Source organism: Pseudophryne corroboree, chromosome 10 (genome assembly GCF_028390025.1).
Source record: "Pseudophryne corroboree isolate aPseCor3 chromosome 10, aPseCor3.hap2, whole genome shotgun sequence".
NCBI lineage: Eukaryota > Metazoa > Chordata > Amphibia > Anura > Myobatrachidae > Pseudophryne > Pseudophryne corroboree.
The window spans coordinates 6,328,758-6,348,815 of record NC_086453.1 but is presented as its reverse complement, the minus strand read 5'-3'; the positions used below and the strand labels follow the sequence as shown (position 1 = coordinate 6,348,815).

General features: G+C 55.6%; 1 protein-coding gene across 1 annotated transcript in view; it reads right to left on the bottom strand.

Moving 5' to 3' along the window:
* RAP1GAP (RAP1 GTPase activating protein) overlaps nt 1–20,058 on the bottom strand; it is a 100,799-nt gene that overhangs the window by 13,020 nt on the left and 67,721 nt on the right. The window contains 5 exon segments of the mRNA XM_063942048.1: nt 2,284–2,395; nt 2,474–2,760; nt 2,763–2,785; nt 3,257–3,366; nt 4,509–4,586. Of these exon segments, the coding sequence (XP_063798118.1) occupies nt 2,284–2,395; nt 2,474–2,760; nt 2,763–2,785; nt 3,257–3,366; nt 4,509–4,586 (610 nt within the window).

Here is a 20,058-nt window from a genome sequence, read left to right as displayed (position 1 = left end):
TGGATTCGTTGGTATCTCCTCAAGTTTTGATACATCTCTCTCTCAAATACAGCAGAGAAGTCCTACTGGGAACAACTACTGAGAACGGAGAAGTGCTACTGGGAAAAAACAATGAGAACGAAGAAGTGCTACTGGGAACAACTACTGAGACCGGAGAAGTGCTACTGGGAACAACTACTGAGAACGGAGAAGGGCTACTGGGAACAACTACTGAGAACAGAGATGTGCTACTGGGAACAACTACTGATAACGGAGAAGTGCTACTGGGAACAACTACTGAGAAGGGAGAAGTGCTACTGGGAACAACTACTGAGAACGGAGATGTGCTACTGGGAACAACTACTGAGACCGGAGAAGTGCTACTGGGAACAACTACTTAGACCGGAGAAGGGCTACTGGGAACAACTACTGATAACGGAGATGTGCTACTGGGAACAACTACTGAGACCGGAGAAGTGCTACTGGGAACAACTACTTAGACCGGAGAAGGGCTACTGGGAACGACTACTGAGACCGGAGAAGGGCTACTGGGAATGACTACTGAGAACGGAGAAGTGCTACTGGGAACAACTACTGAGAACGGAGAAGTGCTACTGGGAATGACTACTGAGAACGGAGAAGTGCTACTAGGAACAACTACTGAGACCGGAGAAGTGCTGCTGGGAACAACTACTGAGACCGGAGAAGGGCTACTGGGAACAACTACTGAGACCGGAGAAGTGCTACTGGGAACAACTACTGAGACCGGAGAAGTGCTACTGGGAACAACTACTGAGAACGGAGAAGGGCTACTGGGAACAACTACTGAGAACGGAGAAGGGCTACTGGGAACAACTACTGAGAACGGAGAAGTGCTACTGGGAACAACTACTGAGAACAAAGAAGTGCTACTGGGAAAAACTACTGAGAACGGAGGTGGTCTACTGGGAACAACTACTGAGAACGGAGAAGGTCTACTGGGAACAACTACTAAGACCGGAGAAGTGCTACTGAGAACAACTACTGAGAACGGAGAAGTGCTACAGGGAACAACTACTGTGGTCTACTGGGAACAACTACTGAGAACGGAGAAGGGCTACTGGGAACAACTACTGAGAACGGAGAAGTGCTACTGGGAACAACCACTGAGACCGGAGAAGGGCTACTGGGAACAACTACTGAGAACGGAGAAGTGCTACTGGGAATGACTACTGAGAACGGAGAAGTGCTACTGGGAACAACTACAAAGAACGGAGATGTGCTACTGGGAACAACTACTGAGAACGGAGAAGTGCTGCTGGGAACCACTACTGAGAACAGAGAAGTGCTACTGGGAACAACTACTGAGAACGGAGAAGTGCTACTGGGAATGACTACTGAGAACGGAGAAGTGCTACTGGGAACAACTACTGAGAAGGGAGAAGTGCTACTGGGAACAACTACTTAGACCGGAGAAGGGCTACTGGGAACAACTACTGAGACCGGAGAAGGGCTACTGGGAATGACTACTGAGAACGGAGAAGTGCTACTGGGAACAACTACTGAGAACAGAGAAGTGCTACTGGGAATGACTACTGAGAACGGAGAAGTGCTACTAGGAACAACTACTGAGAACGGAGATGTGCTACTGGGAACAACTACTGAGAATGGAGAAGTGCTACTGGGAACAACTACTGAGACCGGAGAAGGGCTACTGGGAACAACTACTGAGAAAGGACAAGGGCTACTGGGAACAACTACTGAGAACGGAGAACGGCTACTGGGAACAACTACTGAGAACGGAGAAGTGCTACTGGGAACAACTACTGAGAACGGAGAAGTGCTGCTGGGAACAACCACTGAGACCGGAGAAGTGCTACTGGGAACAACTACTGAGAACGGAGAAGGTCTAACTGGGAACAACTACTGAGACCGGAGAAGGGCTACTGGGAACAACTACTGAGAACGGAGAAGGTCTACTGGGAACAACTACTGAGAACGGAGAAGGTCTACTGGGAACAACTACTGAGACCGGAGAAGGGCTACTGGGAACAACTACTGAGAACGGAGAAGGGCTACTGGGAACAACTACTGAGAACGGAGGTGGTCTACTGGGAACAACTACTGAGAACGGAGAAGGGCTACTGGAACAACTACTTAGACCGGAGAAGTGCTACTGGGAACAACTACTGAGACCGGAGAAGGGCTACTGGGAACAACTACTGAGAACGGAGAAGTGCTACTGGGAACAACTACTGAGAACGGAGATGACAGCAGAGTGTCTGGGAACAGGAATAGAGCAGAGGTAATGAGCCCCCCAGGTACCTGATGTACTCCCCCCACTGGCGGTGCTGACGCTGCTGGCGCTGTCCTCCAGCCAGGTGCTATATATGAATGAGTCCCGCTTATGGGGGGTTCCTGATGAGGAGACGCTCTCCTGGAAGAAGAGAACACATGAGGAAGGGTCATCATTACACACACAGTATATCCCAATGACTACAGATGACGCTCTTACCATCCCTGTGTCTTCCTCGTCCAGCAACTCGTTCTCTTCCACGACGCTGGCGAAGCTGCTGGCGCTGGACGATGAGCGGGAGAAGTCTCTATGAGCTTCTGGTCTGGGACCAGATTCCACCCTGAAAGACGAGACAAGGTTACCAGAGTGGGCGTCCAGCGGGGCGGTGTGGCGGAGAGGTGGCCTGCGCCGGCCTGTACCTGTTCTGGTGGTAGGCATCTCCGGGGAACTGTGATTGGAGGAATTCTCCGACTTGGGCTCCTGCGAGGCATGGCCACTGTCCGGGTCTTCTGAGGGCCGGTGGGACTTTCTCTGTAAAACATGACAGGGACCACTCCTGGTGAGCTGAAACCACGCGGCACAGAGACCACGCTCCGCAGCCTTCCACGGGGTCATCACACACACACAGGCTGAGAACCGCTGTCCCCTATATCCCCACGCCATGTAATGACTGAATGATGCATCTAGTGGCTCAGACTGACTTGGCTGCGGTGGGATGGAAAAGGCTTGGCATGGAGAAGGCTGTGGTGGGATGGAGAAGGCTTGGGATGGAAAAGAAAGGGGGAATACTGGCGCCGGCTGTTACTTCAAATAATAAAGGACAATTTCACCAATACCAGGCTGCTGCGGGATGGAGAAGGCTGTGGTGGGATGGAGAAGGCTTGGGGTGGCAAAGGCTGGGGTGGGGTTGCGAAGGGTGGGGTGAGGAAGGCTGGATTTTGCACGTTTCCGCCATATTTTATTGTGACGTGGTGATATAGAAAACACCTGCTTGGGCCTCACCTCTTCTCCTGGACCTCCTGAATGTTCTCTATCCCAATGGCGCTACTGCGCCGCGAGCTGAAGGGACCGGACTTCTTCCTTGTCGGACTCTTCCCCGGGACAATCAGCGACTGGAAAATATTTTGCTGCATTAAAGTGACATCATGTTGCCGCATGCTGTCCCAACTTTCTACTGATCCGCAATCTGCTAACATGTACTGGAAACAGACATCTCACCCACCCAGCACTATGAATTACTATGGGCTGTGCACCCCTACGGGAGTGTGTGTGTGTGTATATATATATATATATATATATATATATCTTATACTGCCATGTGCGCAGTGTATGGAGAGACCTGTGTATAGAGGGCCTAATTCAGAGTTGATCGTAGCAGCAAATATGTTAGCAGATGGGCAAAACCATGTGCACTGCAGGTGGGGCAGATGTAACATGTGCAGAGAGAGTTACATTTGGGTGGGGTGTGTTCAAACTGAAATCTAAATTGCAGTGTAAAAATAAAGCAGCCAGTATTTACCCTGCACAGAAACAATATAACCCACCCACATCTAACTCTCTCTGCACATGTTACATCTGCCCCACCTGCACTGCACATGTTACATCTGCCCCCCCTGCAGTGCACATGGTTTTGCCCAACTGCTAACAAATTTCCTACTGCGATCAGATCTGAATTACCCCCATAGTACGGTCACTGGGCCTCAGCCTCACCGAGCGCACGTCATGTGACTACGGGGGACTCGGCGTACAGAGGGAACTGTAATATAATGAATATGCCAATTTACATGTTGTGAGACCCAAATTAGGAACCAAGTAATACACCCTATATACACGCCACCACCAGCAGAAACGGATATAAATCTATATATATATCCCACCATCTTACACCTGGTGCTGGGACCGTGTGACCGATATGAGGCGCAGTGTAATGGCCGTGAGGGGAAGCGGCGGTCTACCAGCTCTGGCCTGGCGGGGAATTAGACTGACATGGAGAACATTACACGCGTGAGAGGTCTATTACTTTACTTATTGCACCACCCTCATATGTGTGTCTATGTCAGCTGTGGCTCGCTAGCGGGTGTAGAACCACAAGTCCCAGCATTCTAGCATGACGGAGGTTACCCAGGACACTGTATACAGTACACACAACATAACACACTTCCTGACGTGTATCACCATTATCCCATTAGAAATCCCACCCCATCCCCCGGCCGGACCAGTAACCTCATCATGCAAAGCAGGAGAAAACATCCACCTCTTCTATGGTTCCTATGCCTATGGCACTTCCGCGCCGTCCATGCCGACCGGTACCTTTCCCTGGCACAAGCAATGACTAGCAAGCAGAAGGGAGAGTGGCACAGACAGGAGGGTGGTGAGGAGAAGGCATCAGACCAGGGGGGGGGGGGGGGACAGAAAGGAGACGGTGCCAGAAACGTTATGAGGTTATTTAGCGAAAGACGAGAGGAAGCACATCAGGAAAACACGGCCAGATGTAGGAAGGGGACGACGACAAAGAGTAACGACAGGAGAGAAAAGAGAGAGAAAATCCAGGTCATGCACAGAATGGTCTGTTTGCAGTAAGAAATGGTTAATATCAGCTCCAGAATTGTAATGGCAGAGAGTCTATGACCCCGTCCTCCGAGCCCCCGGCTACTACATGCCCTCCCTGCGGCCTAGCGTCACTACGGTGTGACTACACTTACCTACGGCTGCTCTGGGTGCCCACCAGCCTATAACCCCCCCTAGATAACCATGTCATTAATAGACTACACGGGGGCGGTGATCTCAGGGAGGAGGTCAGATTCAGGTGGCGAACTGCGCATGCACTGTGGAAAGCAATGGCTGGCTGCGCCGTACCATTAGTCTACGCCAGGCGTGGCTGTTTTATGGGCGGGTCTGATTCAGGCAGGTCTGATGTTGACGGCTGCAAGTGGACAAACAGTGGGCGACGCGGCCTTCCCGCTAAAGACGGGTGGATATTAGTCATGGTTGGGCGGATACTCGCTGCCGTGGCCGAACGCAAAAACGTCCGGAGATGCGTCTGCCTCAGGATCAGGCCCGGCCAGCACCCCCGGGTGCGCCTCAGACGTAGAGGAACGCGACACTTATAACTATACGTTTGGCGAACAGAGACTCTCGGCTACAGCCGGCCTCTCCCAATCCTAAAGTCATTTTTTCCTTAAGAAAACAGCGTTTTATGTTCAGTCTGTTTCCTGAGACGGATCATTTCCTACATCATAAATCAGCGCTGATTCATTCGGAAAGAAACATAAAATGACTATAAAACACTTATACTATAAAAGAGAGTTACAGTAACTAAACCGAGAGGCGGGAAATGTCACTGTAACTGGAGCACAGAAAGGGCCAATCCTACAGCTGCTATTCCCCCTCTACTGCTCAATATCCCCCCACCTGCCTGCTACAGCCCAACATCTCCCATCATTATCACTCTCTGGTACACACACTCCCCACCGCCCCTCTGCATGGAGTATATGCCCCCTCCACTGCTCAATATCCCCCACCTGCCTGATACAGCCCAACATCTCCCATCATTATCACTCTCTGGTACACACACTCCCCACCGCCCCTCTGCATGGAGTATATGCCCCCTCCCCTGCACACTATCCCCCACCTGCCTGCTACAGCCCAACATCTCCCATCATTATCACTCTCTGGTACACACACTCCCCACCGCCCCTCTGCATGGAGTATATGCCCCCTCCTCTGTACACTATCCCCTCACCTGCCTGCTACAGCCCAACATCTCCCATCATTATCACTCTCTGGTACACACACTCCCCACCGCCCCTCTGCATGGAGTATATGCCCCCTCTACTGCTCAATATCCCCCCACCTGCCTGCTACAGCCCAACATCTCCCATCATTATCACTCTCTGGTACACACACTCCCCACCGCCCCTCTGCATGGAGTATATACCCCCTCCTCTGTACACTATCCCCTCACCTGCCTGCTACAGCCCAACATCTCCCATCATTATCACTCTCTGGTACACACACTCCCCACCGCCCCTCTGCATGGAGTATATGCCCCCTCCACTGCTCAATATCCCCCCACCTGCCTGCTACAGCCCAACATCTCCCATCATTATCACTCTCTGGTACACACACTCCCCACCGCCCCTCTGCATGGAGTATATGCCCCCTCCACTGCACACTATCCCCCACCTGCCTGCTACAGCCCAACATCTCCCATCATTATCACTCTCTGGTACACACACTCCCCACCACCCCTCTGCATGGAGTATATGCCCCCTCCACTGCTCAATATCCCCCCACCTGCCTGCTACAGCCCAACATCTCCCATCATTATCACTCTCTGGTACACACACTCCCCACCGCCCCTCTGCATGGAGTATATGCCCCCTCTACTGCTCAATATCCCCCCACCTGCCTGCTACAGCCCAACATCTCCCATCATTATCACTCTCTGGTACACACACTCCCCACCGCCCCTCTGCATGGAGTATATGCCCCCTCCCCTGCACACTATCCCCCCACCTGCCTGCTACAGCCCAACATCTCCCATCATTATCACTCTCTGGTACACACACTCCCCACCGCCCCTCTGCATGGAGTATATGCCCCCTCCCCTGCACAATATCCCCCACCTGCCTGCTACAGCCCAACATCTCCATCATTATCACTCTCTGGAACACACACTCCCCACCGCCCCTCTGCATGGAGTATATGCCCCCTCCCCTGCACAATATCCCCCACCTGCCTGCTACAGCCCAACATCTCCCATCATTATCACTCTCTGGTACACACACTCCCCACCGCCCCTCTGCATGGAGTATATGCCCCCTCCACTGCACACTATGCCCCCACCTGCCTGCTACAGCCCAACATCTCCCATCATTATCACTCTCTGGTACACACGCTCCCCACCGCCCCTCTGCATGGAGTATATGCCCCCTTCCCCTGCACACTATCCCCCCACCTGCCTGCTACAGCCCAACATCTCCCATCATTATCACTCTCTGGTACACACACTCCCCACCGCCCCTCTGCATGGAGTATATGCCCCCTTCCCTGCACACTATCCCTCACCTGCCTGCTACAGCCCAACATCTCCCATCATTATCACTCTCTGGTACACACACTCCCCACCGCCCCTCTGCATGGAGTATATGCCCCCTACCCTGCACACTATCCCCCCACCTGCCTGCTACAGCCCAACATCTCCCATCATTATCACTCTCTGGTACACACACTCCCCACCGCCCCTCTGCATGGAGTATATGCCCCCTCCCCTGCACACTATCCCCCACCTGCCTGCTACAGCCCAACATCTCCCATCATTATCACTCTCTGGTACACACACTCCCCACCGCCCCTCTGCATGGAGTATATGCCCCCTCCCCTGCACACTATCCCCTCACCTGCCTGCTACAGCCCAACATCTCCCATCATTATCACTCACCGGTACACCCGATCCCCACCGCCCCTCTGCATGGAGTATATGCCCCGTCCCCTGTACACTATCCCTCACCTGCCTGCTACAGCCCAACATCTCCCATCATTATCACTCTCTGGTACACACACTCCCCACCGCCCCTCTGCATGGAGTATATGCCCCCTCCCCTGCACACTATCCCCCACCTGCCTGCTACAGCCCAACATCTCCCATCATTATCACTCTCTGGTACACACACTCCCCACCGCCCCTCTGCATGGAGTATATGCCCCCTCCCCTGCACACTATCCCCCCACCTGCCTGCTACAGCCCAACATCTCCCATCATTATCACTCTCTGGTACACACACTCCCCACCGCCCCTCTGCATGGAGTATATGCCCCCTCCCCTGCACACTATCCCTCACCTGCCTGCTACAGCCCAACATCTCCCATCATTATCACTCTCTGGTACACACACTCCCCACCGCCCCTCTGCATGGAGTATATGCGCCCTCCCCTGCACACTATCCCCCACCTGCCTGCTACAGCCCAGCATCTCCCATCATTATCACTCTCTGGTACACACGCTCCCCACCGCCCCTCTGCATGGAGTATATGCCCCCTCCCCTGCACACTATCCCCCCACCTGCCTGCTACAGCCCAACATCTCCCATCATTATCACTCTCTGGTACACATGCTCCCCACCGCCCCTCTGCATGGAGTATATGCCCCCTCCCCTGCACACTATCCCCCCACCTGCCTGCTACAGCCCAACATCTCCCATCATTATCACTCTCTGGTACACGCTCCCCACCGCCCCTCTGCATGGAGTATATGCCCCCTCCCCTGCACACTATCCCTCACCTGCCTGCTACAGCCCAACATCTCCCATCATTATCACTCTCTGGTACACACACTCCCCACCGCCCCTCTGCATGGAGTATATGCCCCCTCCCCTGCACACTATCCCCCACCTGCCTGCTACAGCCAAACATCTCCCATCATTATCACTCTCTGGTACACACACTCCCCACCGCCCCTCTGCATGGAGTATATGCACCCTCTACTGCTCAATATCCCCCCACCTGCCTGCTACAGCCCAACATCTCCCATCATTATCACTCTCTGGTACACATGCTCCCCACAGCCCCTCTGCATGGAGTATATGCCCCCTCCCCTGCACACTATCCCCCCACCTGCCTGCTACAGCCCAACATCTACCATCATTATCACTCTCTGGTACACACACTCCCCACCGCCCCTCTGCATGGAGTATATGCCCTCTCCCCTGCACACTATCCCCCCACCTGCCTGCTACAGCCCAACATCTACCATCATTATCACTCTCTGGTACACACGCTCCCCACCGCCCCTCTGCATGGAGTATATGCCCCCTCCCCTGCACACTATCCCCCACCTGCCTGCTACAGCCCAACATCTCCCATCATTATCACTCTCTGGTACACACACTCCCCACCGCCCCTCTGCATGGAGTATATGCCCCCTCCACTGCTCAATATCCCCCCACCTGCCTGCTACAGCCCAACATCTCCCATCATTATCACTCTCTGGTACACACACTCCCCACCACCCCTCTGCATGGAGTATATGCCCCCTCCACTGCACACTATCCCCCCACCTGCCTGATACAGCCCAACATCTCCCATCATTATCACTCTCTGGTACACACGCTCCCCACCGCCCCTCTGCATGGAGTATATGCCCCCTCCCCTGCACACTATCCCCCCACCTGCCTGCTACAGCCCAACATCTCCCATCATTATCACTCTCTGGTACACACGCTCCCCACCGCCCCTCTGCATGGAGTATATGCCCCCTCCCATCACACTATCCCCCACCTGCCTGCTACATCCCAACATCTCCCATCATTATCACTCTCTGGTACACACACTCCCCACCGCCCCTCTGCATGGAGTATATGCGCCCTCCCCTGCACACTATCCCCCACCTGCCTGCTACAGCCCAGCATCTCCCATCATGATCACTCTCTGGTACACACGCTCCCCACCGCCCCTCTGCATGGAGTATATGCCCCCTCCCATCACACTATCCCCCACCTGCCTGCTACATCCCAACATCTCCCATCATTATCACTCTCTGGTACACACACTCCCCACCACCCCTCTGCATGGAGTATATGCCCCCTCCACTGCACACTATCCCCCCACCTGCCTGATACAGCCCAACATCTCCCATCATTATCACTCTCTGGTACACACGCTCCCCACCGCCCCTCTGCATGGAGTATATGCCCCCTCCCATCACACTATCCCCCACCTGCCTGCTACATCCCAACATCTCCCATCATTATCACTCTCTGGTACACACACTCCCCACCGCCCCTCTGCATGGAGTATATGCGCCCTCCCCTGCACACTATCCCCCACCTGCCTGCTACAGCCCAGCATCTCCCATCATTATCACTCTCTGGTACACACACTCCCCACCGCCCCTCTGCATGGAGTATATGCCCCCTCCACTGCTCAATATCCCCCCACCTGCCTGCTACAGCCCAACATCTCCCATCATTATCACTCTCTGGTACACACACTCCCCACCACCCCTCTGCATGGAGTATATACCCCCTCCACTGCACACTATCCCCCCACCTGCCTGCTACAGCCCAACATCTCCCATCATTATCACTCTCTGGAACACACACTCCCCACCGCCCCTCTGCATGGAGTATATGCCCCCTCTATTGCACACTATCCCTCACCTGCCTGCTACAGCCCAACATCTCCCATCATTATCACTCTCTGGTACACACGCTCCCCACCGCCCCTCTGCATGGAGTATATGTCCCCTTCCCTGCACACTATCCCTCACCTGCCTGCTACAGCCCAACATCTCCCATCATTATCACTCTCTGGTACACACGCTCCCCACCGCCCCTCTGCATGGAGTATATGCCCCCTCCCCTGCACACTATCCCCCCACCTGCCTGCTACAGCCCAACATCTCCCATCATTATCACTCTCTGGTACACACACTCCCCACCGCCCCTCTGCATGGAGTATATGCCCCCTCCCCTGCACACTATCCCTCACCTGCCTGCTACAGCCCAACATCTCCCATCATTATCACAATCTGGTACACACACTCCCCACTGCCCCTCTGCATGGAGTATATGCCCCCTCCCCTGCACACTATCCCCCACCTGCCTGCTACAGCCCAACATCTCCCATCATTATCACTCTCTGGTACACACGCTCCCCACCGCCCCTCTGCATGGAGTATATACCCCCTCCCCTGCACACTATCCCCCACCTGCCTGCTACAGCCCAACATCTCCTATCATTATCACTCTCTGGTACACACGCTCCCCACCGCCCCTCTGCATGGAGTATATACCCCCTCCCCTGCACCCTATCCCCCACCTGCCTGCTACAGCCCAACATCTCCCATCATTATCACTCTCTGGTACACACACTCCCCACCGCCCCTCTGCATGGAGTATATGCACCCTCCCCTGCACACTATCCCCCACCTGCCTGCTACAGCCCAGCATCTCCCATCATTATCACTCTCTGGTACACACGCTCCCCACCGCCCCTCTGCATGGAGTATATGCCCCCTCCACTGCACACTATCCCCCCACCTGCCTGCTACAGCCCAACATCTCCCATCATTATCACTCTCTGGAACACACGCTCCCCACCGCCCCTCTGCATGGAGTATATGCCCCCTCTACTGCTCAATATCCCCCACCTGCCTGCTACAGCCCAACATCTCCCATCATTATCACTCTCTGGTACACACGCTCCCCACCGCCCCTCTGCATGGAGTATATGCCCCCTCCACTGCACACTATCCCCCCACCTGCCTGCTACAGCCCAACATCTCCCATCATTATTACTCTCTGGAACACACGCTCCCCACCGCCCCTCTGCATGGAGTATATGCCCCCTCCCCTGCACACTATCCCCCCATCTGCCTGCTACAGCCCAACATCTCCCATCATTATCACTCTCTGGTACACACACTCCCCACCGCCCCTCTGCATGGAGTATATGCCCCCTCCACTGCTCAATATCCCCCCACCTGCCTGCTACAGCCCAACATCTCCCATCATTATCACTCTCTGGTACACACGCTCCCCACCGCCCCTCTGCATGGAGTATATGCCCCCTCCCCTGCACACTATCCCCCCACCTGCCTGCTACAGCCCAACATCTCCCATCATTATCACTCTCTGGTACACACACTCCCCACCGCCCCTCTGCATGGAGTATATGCCCCCTCCCCTGCACACTATCCCCCACCTGCCTGTACAGCCCAACATCTCCCATCATTATCACTCTCTGGTACACACGCTCCCCACCGCCCCTCTGCATGGAGTATATGCCCCCTCTACTGCTCAATATCCCCCCACCTGCCTGCTACAGCCCAACATCTCCCATCATTATCACTCTCTGGAACACACGCTCCCCACCGCCCCTCTGCATGGAGTATATGCCCCCTCTATTGCTCAATATCCCCCACCTGCCTGCTACAGCCCAACATCTCCCATCATTATCACTCTCTAGAACACACGCTCCCCACCGCCCCTCTGCATGGAGTATATGCCCCCTCTACTGCTCAATATCCCCCCACCTGCCTGCTACAGCCCAACATCTCCCATCATTATCACTCTCTGGTACACACGCTCCCCACCGCCCCTCTGCATGGAGTATATACCCCCTCCCCTGCACACTATCCCCCCACCTGCCTGCTACAGCCCAACATCTCCCATCATTATCACTCTCTGGTACACACACTCCCCACCGCCCCTCTGCATGGAGTATATGCCCCCTCCCCTGCACACTATCCCTCACCTGCCTGCTACAGCCCAACATCTCCCATCATTATCACTCTCTGGTACACACACTCCCCACCGCCCCTCTGCATGGAGTATATGCCCCCTCCCCTGCACACTATCCCCCCACCTGCCTGCTACAGCCCCGCATCTCCCATCATTATCACTCTCTGGTACACACGCTCCCCACCGCCCCTCTGCATGGAGTATATGCCCCCTCCCCTGCACACTATCCCCCCACCTGCCTGCTACAGCCCAACATCTCCCATCATTATCACTCTCTGGTACACACACTCCCCACCGCCCCTCTGCATGGAGTATATGCCCCCTCCCCTGCACACTATCCCCCCACCTGCCTGCTACAGCCCAACATCTCCCATCATTATCACTCTCTGGTACACACACTCCCCACCGCCCCTCTGCATGGAGTATATGCCCCCTCCCCTGCACACTATCCCCCCACCTGCCTGCTACAGCCCAACATCTCCCATCATTATCACTCTCCGGTACACACACTACCCACCGCCCCTCTGCATGGAGTATATGCCCCCTCCCCTGCACACTATCCCCCCACCTGCCTGCTACAGCCCAACATCTCCCATCATTATCACTCTCTGGTACACACGCTCCCCACCGCCCCTCTGCATGGAGTATATGCCCCCTCCCCTGCACACTATCCCCCCACCTGCCTGATACAGCCCAACATCTCCCATCATTATCACTCTCTGGTACACACACTCCCCACCGCCCCTCTGCATGGAGTATATGCCCCCTCCCCTGCACACTATCCCCCCACCTGCCTGCTACAGCCCAACATCTCCCATCATTATCACTCTCAGGTACACACGCTCCCCACCGCCCCTCTGCATGGAGTATATGCCCCCTCCCCTGCACACTATCCCCCCACCTGCCTGCTACAGCCCAACATCTCCCATCATTATCACTCTCAGGTACACACGCTCCCCACCGCCCCTCTGCATGGAGTATATGCCCCCTCCCCTGCACACTATCCCCTCACCTGCCTGCTACAGCCCAACATCTCCCATCATTATCACTCTCTGGTACACACACTACCCACCGCCCCTCTGCATGGAGTATATGTCCCCTCCCCTGCACACTATCCCCCACCTGCCTGCTACAGCCCAACATCTCCCATCATTATCACTCTCTGGTATACACACTCCCCACCGCCCCTCTGCATGGAGTATATGCCCCCTCCCCTGCACACTATCCCTCACCTGCCTGCTACAGCCCAACATCTCCCATCATTATCACTCTCTGGTACACACACTCCCCACCGCCCCTCTGCATGGAGTATATGCCCCCTCCCGTCACACTATCCCTCACCTGCCTGCTACAGCCCAACATCTCTCATCATTATCACTCTCTGGTACACACACTCCCTACCGCCCCTCTGCATGGAGTATATGCCCCCTCCCCTGCACACTATCCCCCACCTGCCTGCTACAGCCCAACATCTCCCATCATTATCACTCTCTGGTACACACGCTCCCCATCGCCCCTCTGCATGGAGTATATGCCCCCTCCCCTGCACACTATCCCTCACCTGCCTGCTACAGCCCAACATCTCCCATCATTATCACTCTCTGGTACACACACTCCCTACCGCCCCTCTGCATGGAGTATATACCCCCTCCCCTGCACACTATCGCCCCACCTGCCTGATACAGCCCAACATCTCCCATCATTATCACTCTCTGGTACACACGCTCCCCACCGCCCCTCTGCATAGAGTATATGCCCCCTCCCCTGCACACTATCCCCCCACCTGCCTGATACAGCCCAACATCTCCCATCATTATCACTCTCTGGTACACACGCTCCCCACCGCCCCTCTGCATGGAGTATATGCCCCCTCTACTGCTCAATATCCCCCACCTGCCTGCTACTGCCCAACATCTCCCATCATTATCACTCTCTGGTACACACGCTCCCCACCGCCCCTCTGCATGGAGTATATGCCCCCTCCACTGCACACTATCCCCCCACCTGCCTGCTACAGCCCAACATCTCCCATCATTATTACTCTCTGGAACACACGCTCCCCACCGCCCCTCTGCATGGAGTATATGCCCCCTCCCCTGCACACTATCCTCCCACCTGCCTGCTACAGCCCAACATCTCCCATCATTATCACTCTCTGGTACACACACTCCCCACCGCCCCTCTGCATGGAGTATATGCCCCCTCCCCTGCACACTATCCCCCCACCTGCCTGCTACAGCCCAACATCTCCCATCATTATCACTCTCCGGTACACACACTACCCACCGCCCCTCTGCATGGAGTATATGCCCCCTCCACTGCTCAATATCCCCCCACCTGCCTGCTACAGCCCAACATCTCCCATCATTATCACTCTCTGGTACACACGCTCCCCACCGCCCCTCTGCATGGAGTATATGCCCCCTCCCCTGCACACTATTCCCCCACCTGCCTGCTACAGCCCAACATCTCCCATCATTATCACTCTCTGGTACACACTCTCCCACCGCCCCTCTGCATGGAGTATATGCCCCCTCCACTGCACACTATCCCTCACCTGCCTGCTACAGCCCAACATCTCCCATCATTATCACTCTCTGGTACACACACTCCCCACCGCCCCTCTGCATGGAGTATATGCCCCCTCTACTGCTCAATATCCCCCCACCTGCCTGCTACAGCCCAACATCTCCCATCATTATCACTCTCTGGAACACACGCTCCCCACCGCCCCTCTGCATGGAGTATATGCTCCCTCTACTGCTCAATATCCCCCACCTGCCTGCTACAGCCCAACATCTCCCATCATTATCACTCTCTGGTACACACGCTCCCCACCGCCCCTCTGCATGGAGTATATGCCCCCTCCTCTGCACACTATCCCTCACCTGCCTGCTACAGCCCAACATCTCCCATCATTATCACTCTCTGGTACACACGCTCCCCACCGCCCCTCTGCATGGAGTATATACCCCCTCCCCTGCACACTATCCCCCCACCTGCCTGCTACAGCCCAACATCTCCCATCATTATCACTCTCTGGTACACACGCTCCCCACCGCCCCTCTGTATGGAGTATATGCCCCCTCCTCTGCACACTATCCCTCACCTGCCTGCTACAGCCCAACATCTCCCATCATTATCACTCTCTGGTACACACGCTCCCCACCGCCCCTCTGCATGGAGTATATACCCCCTCCCCTGCACACTATCCCCCCACCTGCCTGCTACAGCCCAACATCTCCCATCATTATCACTCTCTGGTACACACGCTCCCCACCGCCCTTCTGCATGGAGTATATGCCCCCTCCTCTGCACACTATCCCCCCACCTGCCTGCTACAGCCCAACATCTCCCATCATTATCACTCTCTGGTACACACGCTCCCCACCGCCCCTCTGCATGGAGTATATGCCCCCTCCCCTGCACACTATCCCCCCACCTGCCTGCTACAGCCCCGCATCTCCCATCATTATCACTCTCTGGTACACACGCTCCCCACCGCCCCTCTGCATGGAGTATATGCCCCCTCCCCTGCACACTATCCCCCCACCTGCCTGCTACAGCCCAACATCTCCCATCATTATTACTCTCTGGTACACATACTCCCCACCGCCCCTCTGCATGGAGTATATGCCCCCTCCTCTGCACACTATCCCCCCACCTGCCTGCTACAGCCCAACATCTACCATCATTATCACTCTCTGGTACACACGCTCCCCACCGCCCCTCTGCATGGAGTATACGCCCCCTCCACTGCACACTATCCCTCACCTGCCTGATACAGCCAAACATCTCCCATCATTATCACTCTCTGGTACACACACTCCCCAACGCCCCTCTGCATGGAGTATATGCCCCCTCCCCTGCACACTATCCCCCACCTGCCTGCTACAGCCCAACATCTCCCATCATTATCACTCTCTGGTACACACGCTCCCCACCGCCCCTCTGCATGGAGTATATGCCCCCTCCCCTGCACACTATCCCTCACCTGCCTGCTACAGCCCAACATCTCCCATCATTATCACTCTCTGGTACACACACTCCCCACCGCCCCTCTGCATGGAGTATATGCCCCCTCCCCTGCACACTATTCCCTTACCTGCCTGCTACAGCCCAACATCTCCCATCATTATCACTCTCTGGTACACACACTCCCCACCGCCCCTCTGCATGGAGTATATGCCCCCTCCCCTGCACACTATCCCCCACCTGCCTGCTACAGCCCAACATCTCCCATCATTATCACTCTCTGGTACACACACTCCCCACCGCCCCTCTGCATGGAGTATATGCCCCCTCCCCTGCACACTATCCCCCCACCTGCCTGCTACAGCCCAACATCTCCCATCATTATCACTCTCTGGTACACACGCTCCCCACCGCCCCTCTGCATGGAGTATATGCCCCCTCCCCTGCACACTATCCCCCCACCTGCCTGCTACAGCCCAACATCTCCCATCATTATCACTCTCTGGAACACAAGCTCCCCACCGCCCCTCTGCATGGAGTATATGCCCCCTCCCCTGCACACTATCCCCCCACCTGCCTGCTACAGCCCAACATCTCCCATCATTATCACTCTCTGGTACACACACTCCCCACCGCCCCTCTGCATGGAGTATATGCCCCCTCCCCTGCACACTATCCCCCCACCTGCCTGCTACAGCCCAACATCTCCCATCATTATCACTCTCTGGTACACACACTCCCCACCGCCCCTCTGCATGGAGTATATGCCCCCTCCCCTGCACACTATCCCCCCACCTGCCTGCTACAGCCCAACATCTCCCATCATTATCACTCTCCGGTACACACGCTCCCCACCGCCCCTCTGCATGGAGTATATGCCCCCTCCCCTGCACACTATCCCCCCACCTGCCTGATACAGCCCAACATCTCCCATCATTATCACTCTCTGGTACACACACTCCCCACCGCCCCTCTGCATGGAGTATATGCCCCCTCCCCTGCACACTATCCCCCCACCTGCCTGCTACAGCCCAACATCTCCCATCATTATCACTCTCAGGTACACACGCTCCCCACCGCCCCTCTGCATGGAGTATATGCCCCCTCCCCTGCACACTATCCCCTCACCTGCCTGCTACAGCCCAACATCTCCCATCATTATCACTCTCTGGTACACACACTACCCACCGCCCCTCTGCATGGAGTATATGTCCCCTCCCCTGCACACTATCCCCCACCTGCCTGCTACAGCCCAACATCTCCCATCATTATCACTCTCTGGTATACACACTCCCCACCGCCCCTCTGCATGGAGTATATGCCCCCTCCCCTGCACACTATCCCCTACCTGCCTGATACAGCCAAGCATCTCCCATCATTATCACTCTCTGGTACACACACTCCCCACCGCCCCTCTGCATGGAGTATATGCCCCCTCCCCTGCACACTATCCCTCACCTGCCTGCTACAGCCCAACATCTCCCATCATTATCACTCTCTGGTACACACGATCCCCACCGCCCCTCTGCATGGAGTATATGCCCCCTCCCGTCACACTATCCCTCACCTGCCTGCTACAGCCCAACATCTCTCATCATTATCACTCTCTGGTACACACGATCCCCACCGCCCCTCTGCATGGAGTATATGCCCCCTCTACTGCTCAATATCCCCCCACCTGCCTGCTACAGCCCAACATCTCCCATCATTATCACTCTCTGGTACACACACTCCCCACCGCCCCTCTGCATGGAGTATATGCCCCCTCCCGTCACACTATCCCTCACCTGCCTGCTACAGCCCAACATCTCTCATCATTATGACTCTCTGGTACACACACTCCCTACCGCCCCTCTGCATGGAGTATATGCCCCCTCCCCTGCACACTATCCCCCACCTGCCTGCTACAGCCCAACATCTCCCATCATTATCACTCTCTGGTACACACGCTCCCCATCGCCCCTCTGCATGGAGTATATGCCCCCTCCCCTGCACACTATCCCTCACCTGCCTGCTACAGCCCAACATCTCCCATCATTATCACTCTCTGGTACACACACTCCCTACCGCCCCTCTGCATGGAGTATATACCCCCTCCCCTGCACACTATCGCCCCACCTGCCTGATACAGCCCAACATCTCCCATCATTATCACTCTCTGGTACACACGCTCCCCACCGCCCCTCTGCATAGAGTATATGCCCCCTCCCCTGCACACTATCCCCCCACCTGCCTGATACAGCCCAACATCTCCCATCATTATCACTCTCTGGTACACACGCTCCCCACCGCCCCTCTGCATGGAGTATATGCCCCCTCTACTGCTCAATATCCCCCACCTGCCTGCTACTGCCCAACATCTCCCATCATTATCACTCTCTGGTACACACGCTCCCCACCGCCCCTCTGCATGGAGTATATGCCCCCTCCACTGCACACTATCCCCCCACCTGCCTGCTACAGCCCAACATCTCCCATCATTATTACTCTCTGGAACACACGCTCCCCACCGCCCCTCTGCATGGAGTATATGCCCCCTCCCCTGCACACTATCCTCCCACCTGCCTGCTACAGCCCAACATCTCCCATCATTATCACTCTCTGGTACACACACTCCCCACCGCCCCTCTGCATGGAGTATATGCCCCCTCCCCTGCACACTATCCCCCCACCTGCCTGCTACAGCCCAACATCTCCCATCATTATCACTCTCCGGTACACACACTACCCACCGCCCCTCTGCATGGAGTATATGCCCCCTCCACTGCTCAATATCCCCCCACCTGCCTGCTACAGCCCAACATCTCCCATCATTATCACTCTCTGGTACACACGCTCCCCACCGCCCCTCTGCATGGAGTATATGCCCCCTCCCCTGCACACTATTCCCCCACCTGCCTGCTACAGCCCAACATCTCCCATCATTATCACTCTCTGGTACACACTCTCCCACCGCCCCTCTGCATGGAGTATATGCCCCCTCCACTGCACACTATCCCTCACCTGCCTGCTACAGCCCAACATCTCCCATCATTATCACTCTCTGGTACACACACTCCCCACCGCCCCTCTGCATGGAGTATATGCCCCCTCTACTGCTCAATATCCCCCCACCTGCCTGCTACAGCCCAACATCTCCCATCATTATCACTCTCTGGAACACACGCTCCCCACCGCCCCTCTGCATGGAGTATATGCTCCCTCTACTGCTCAATATCCCCCACCTGCCTGCTACAGCCCAACATCTCCCATCATTATCACTCTCTGGTACACACGCTCCCCACCGCCCCTCTGCATGGAGTATATGCCCCCTCCTCTGCACACTATCCCTCACCTGCCTGCTACAGCCCAACATCTCCCATCATTATCACTCTCTGGTACACACGCTCCCCACCGCCCCTCTGCATGGAGTATATACCCCCTCCCCTGCACACTATCCCCCCACCTGCCTGCTACAGCCCAACATCTCCCATCATTATCACTCTCTGGTACACACGCTCCCCACCGCCCCTCTGTATGGAGTATATGCCCCCTCCTCTGCACACTATCCCTCACCTGCCTGCTACAGCCCAACATCTCCCATCA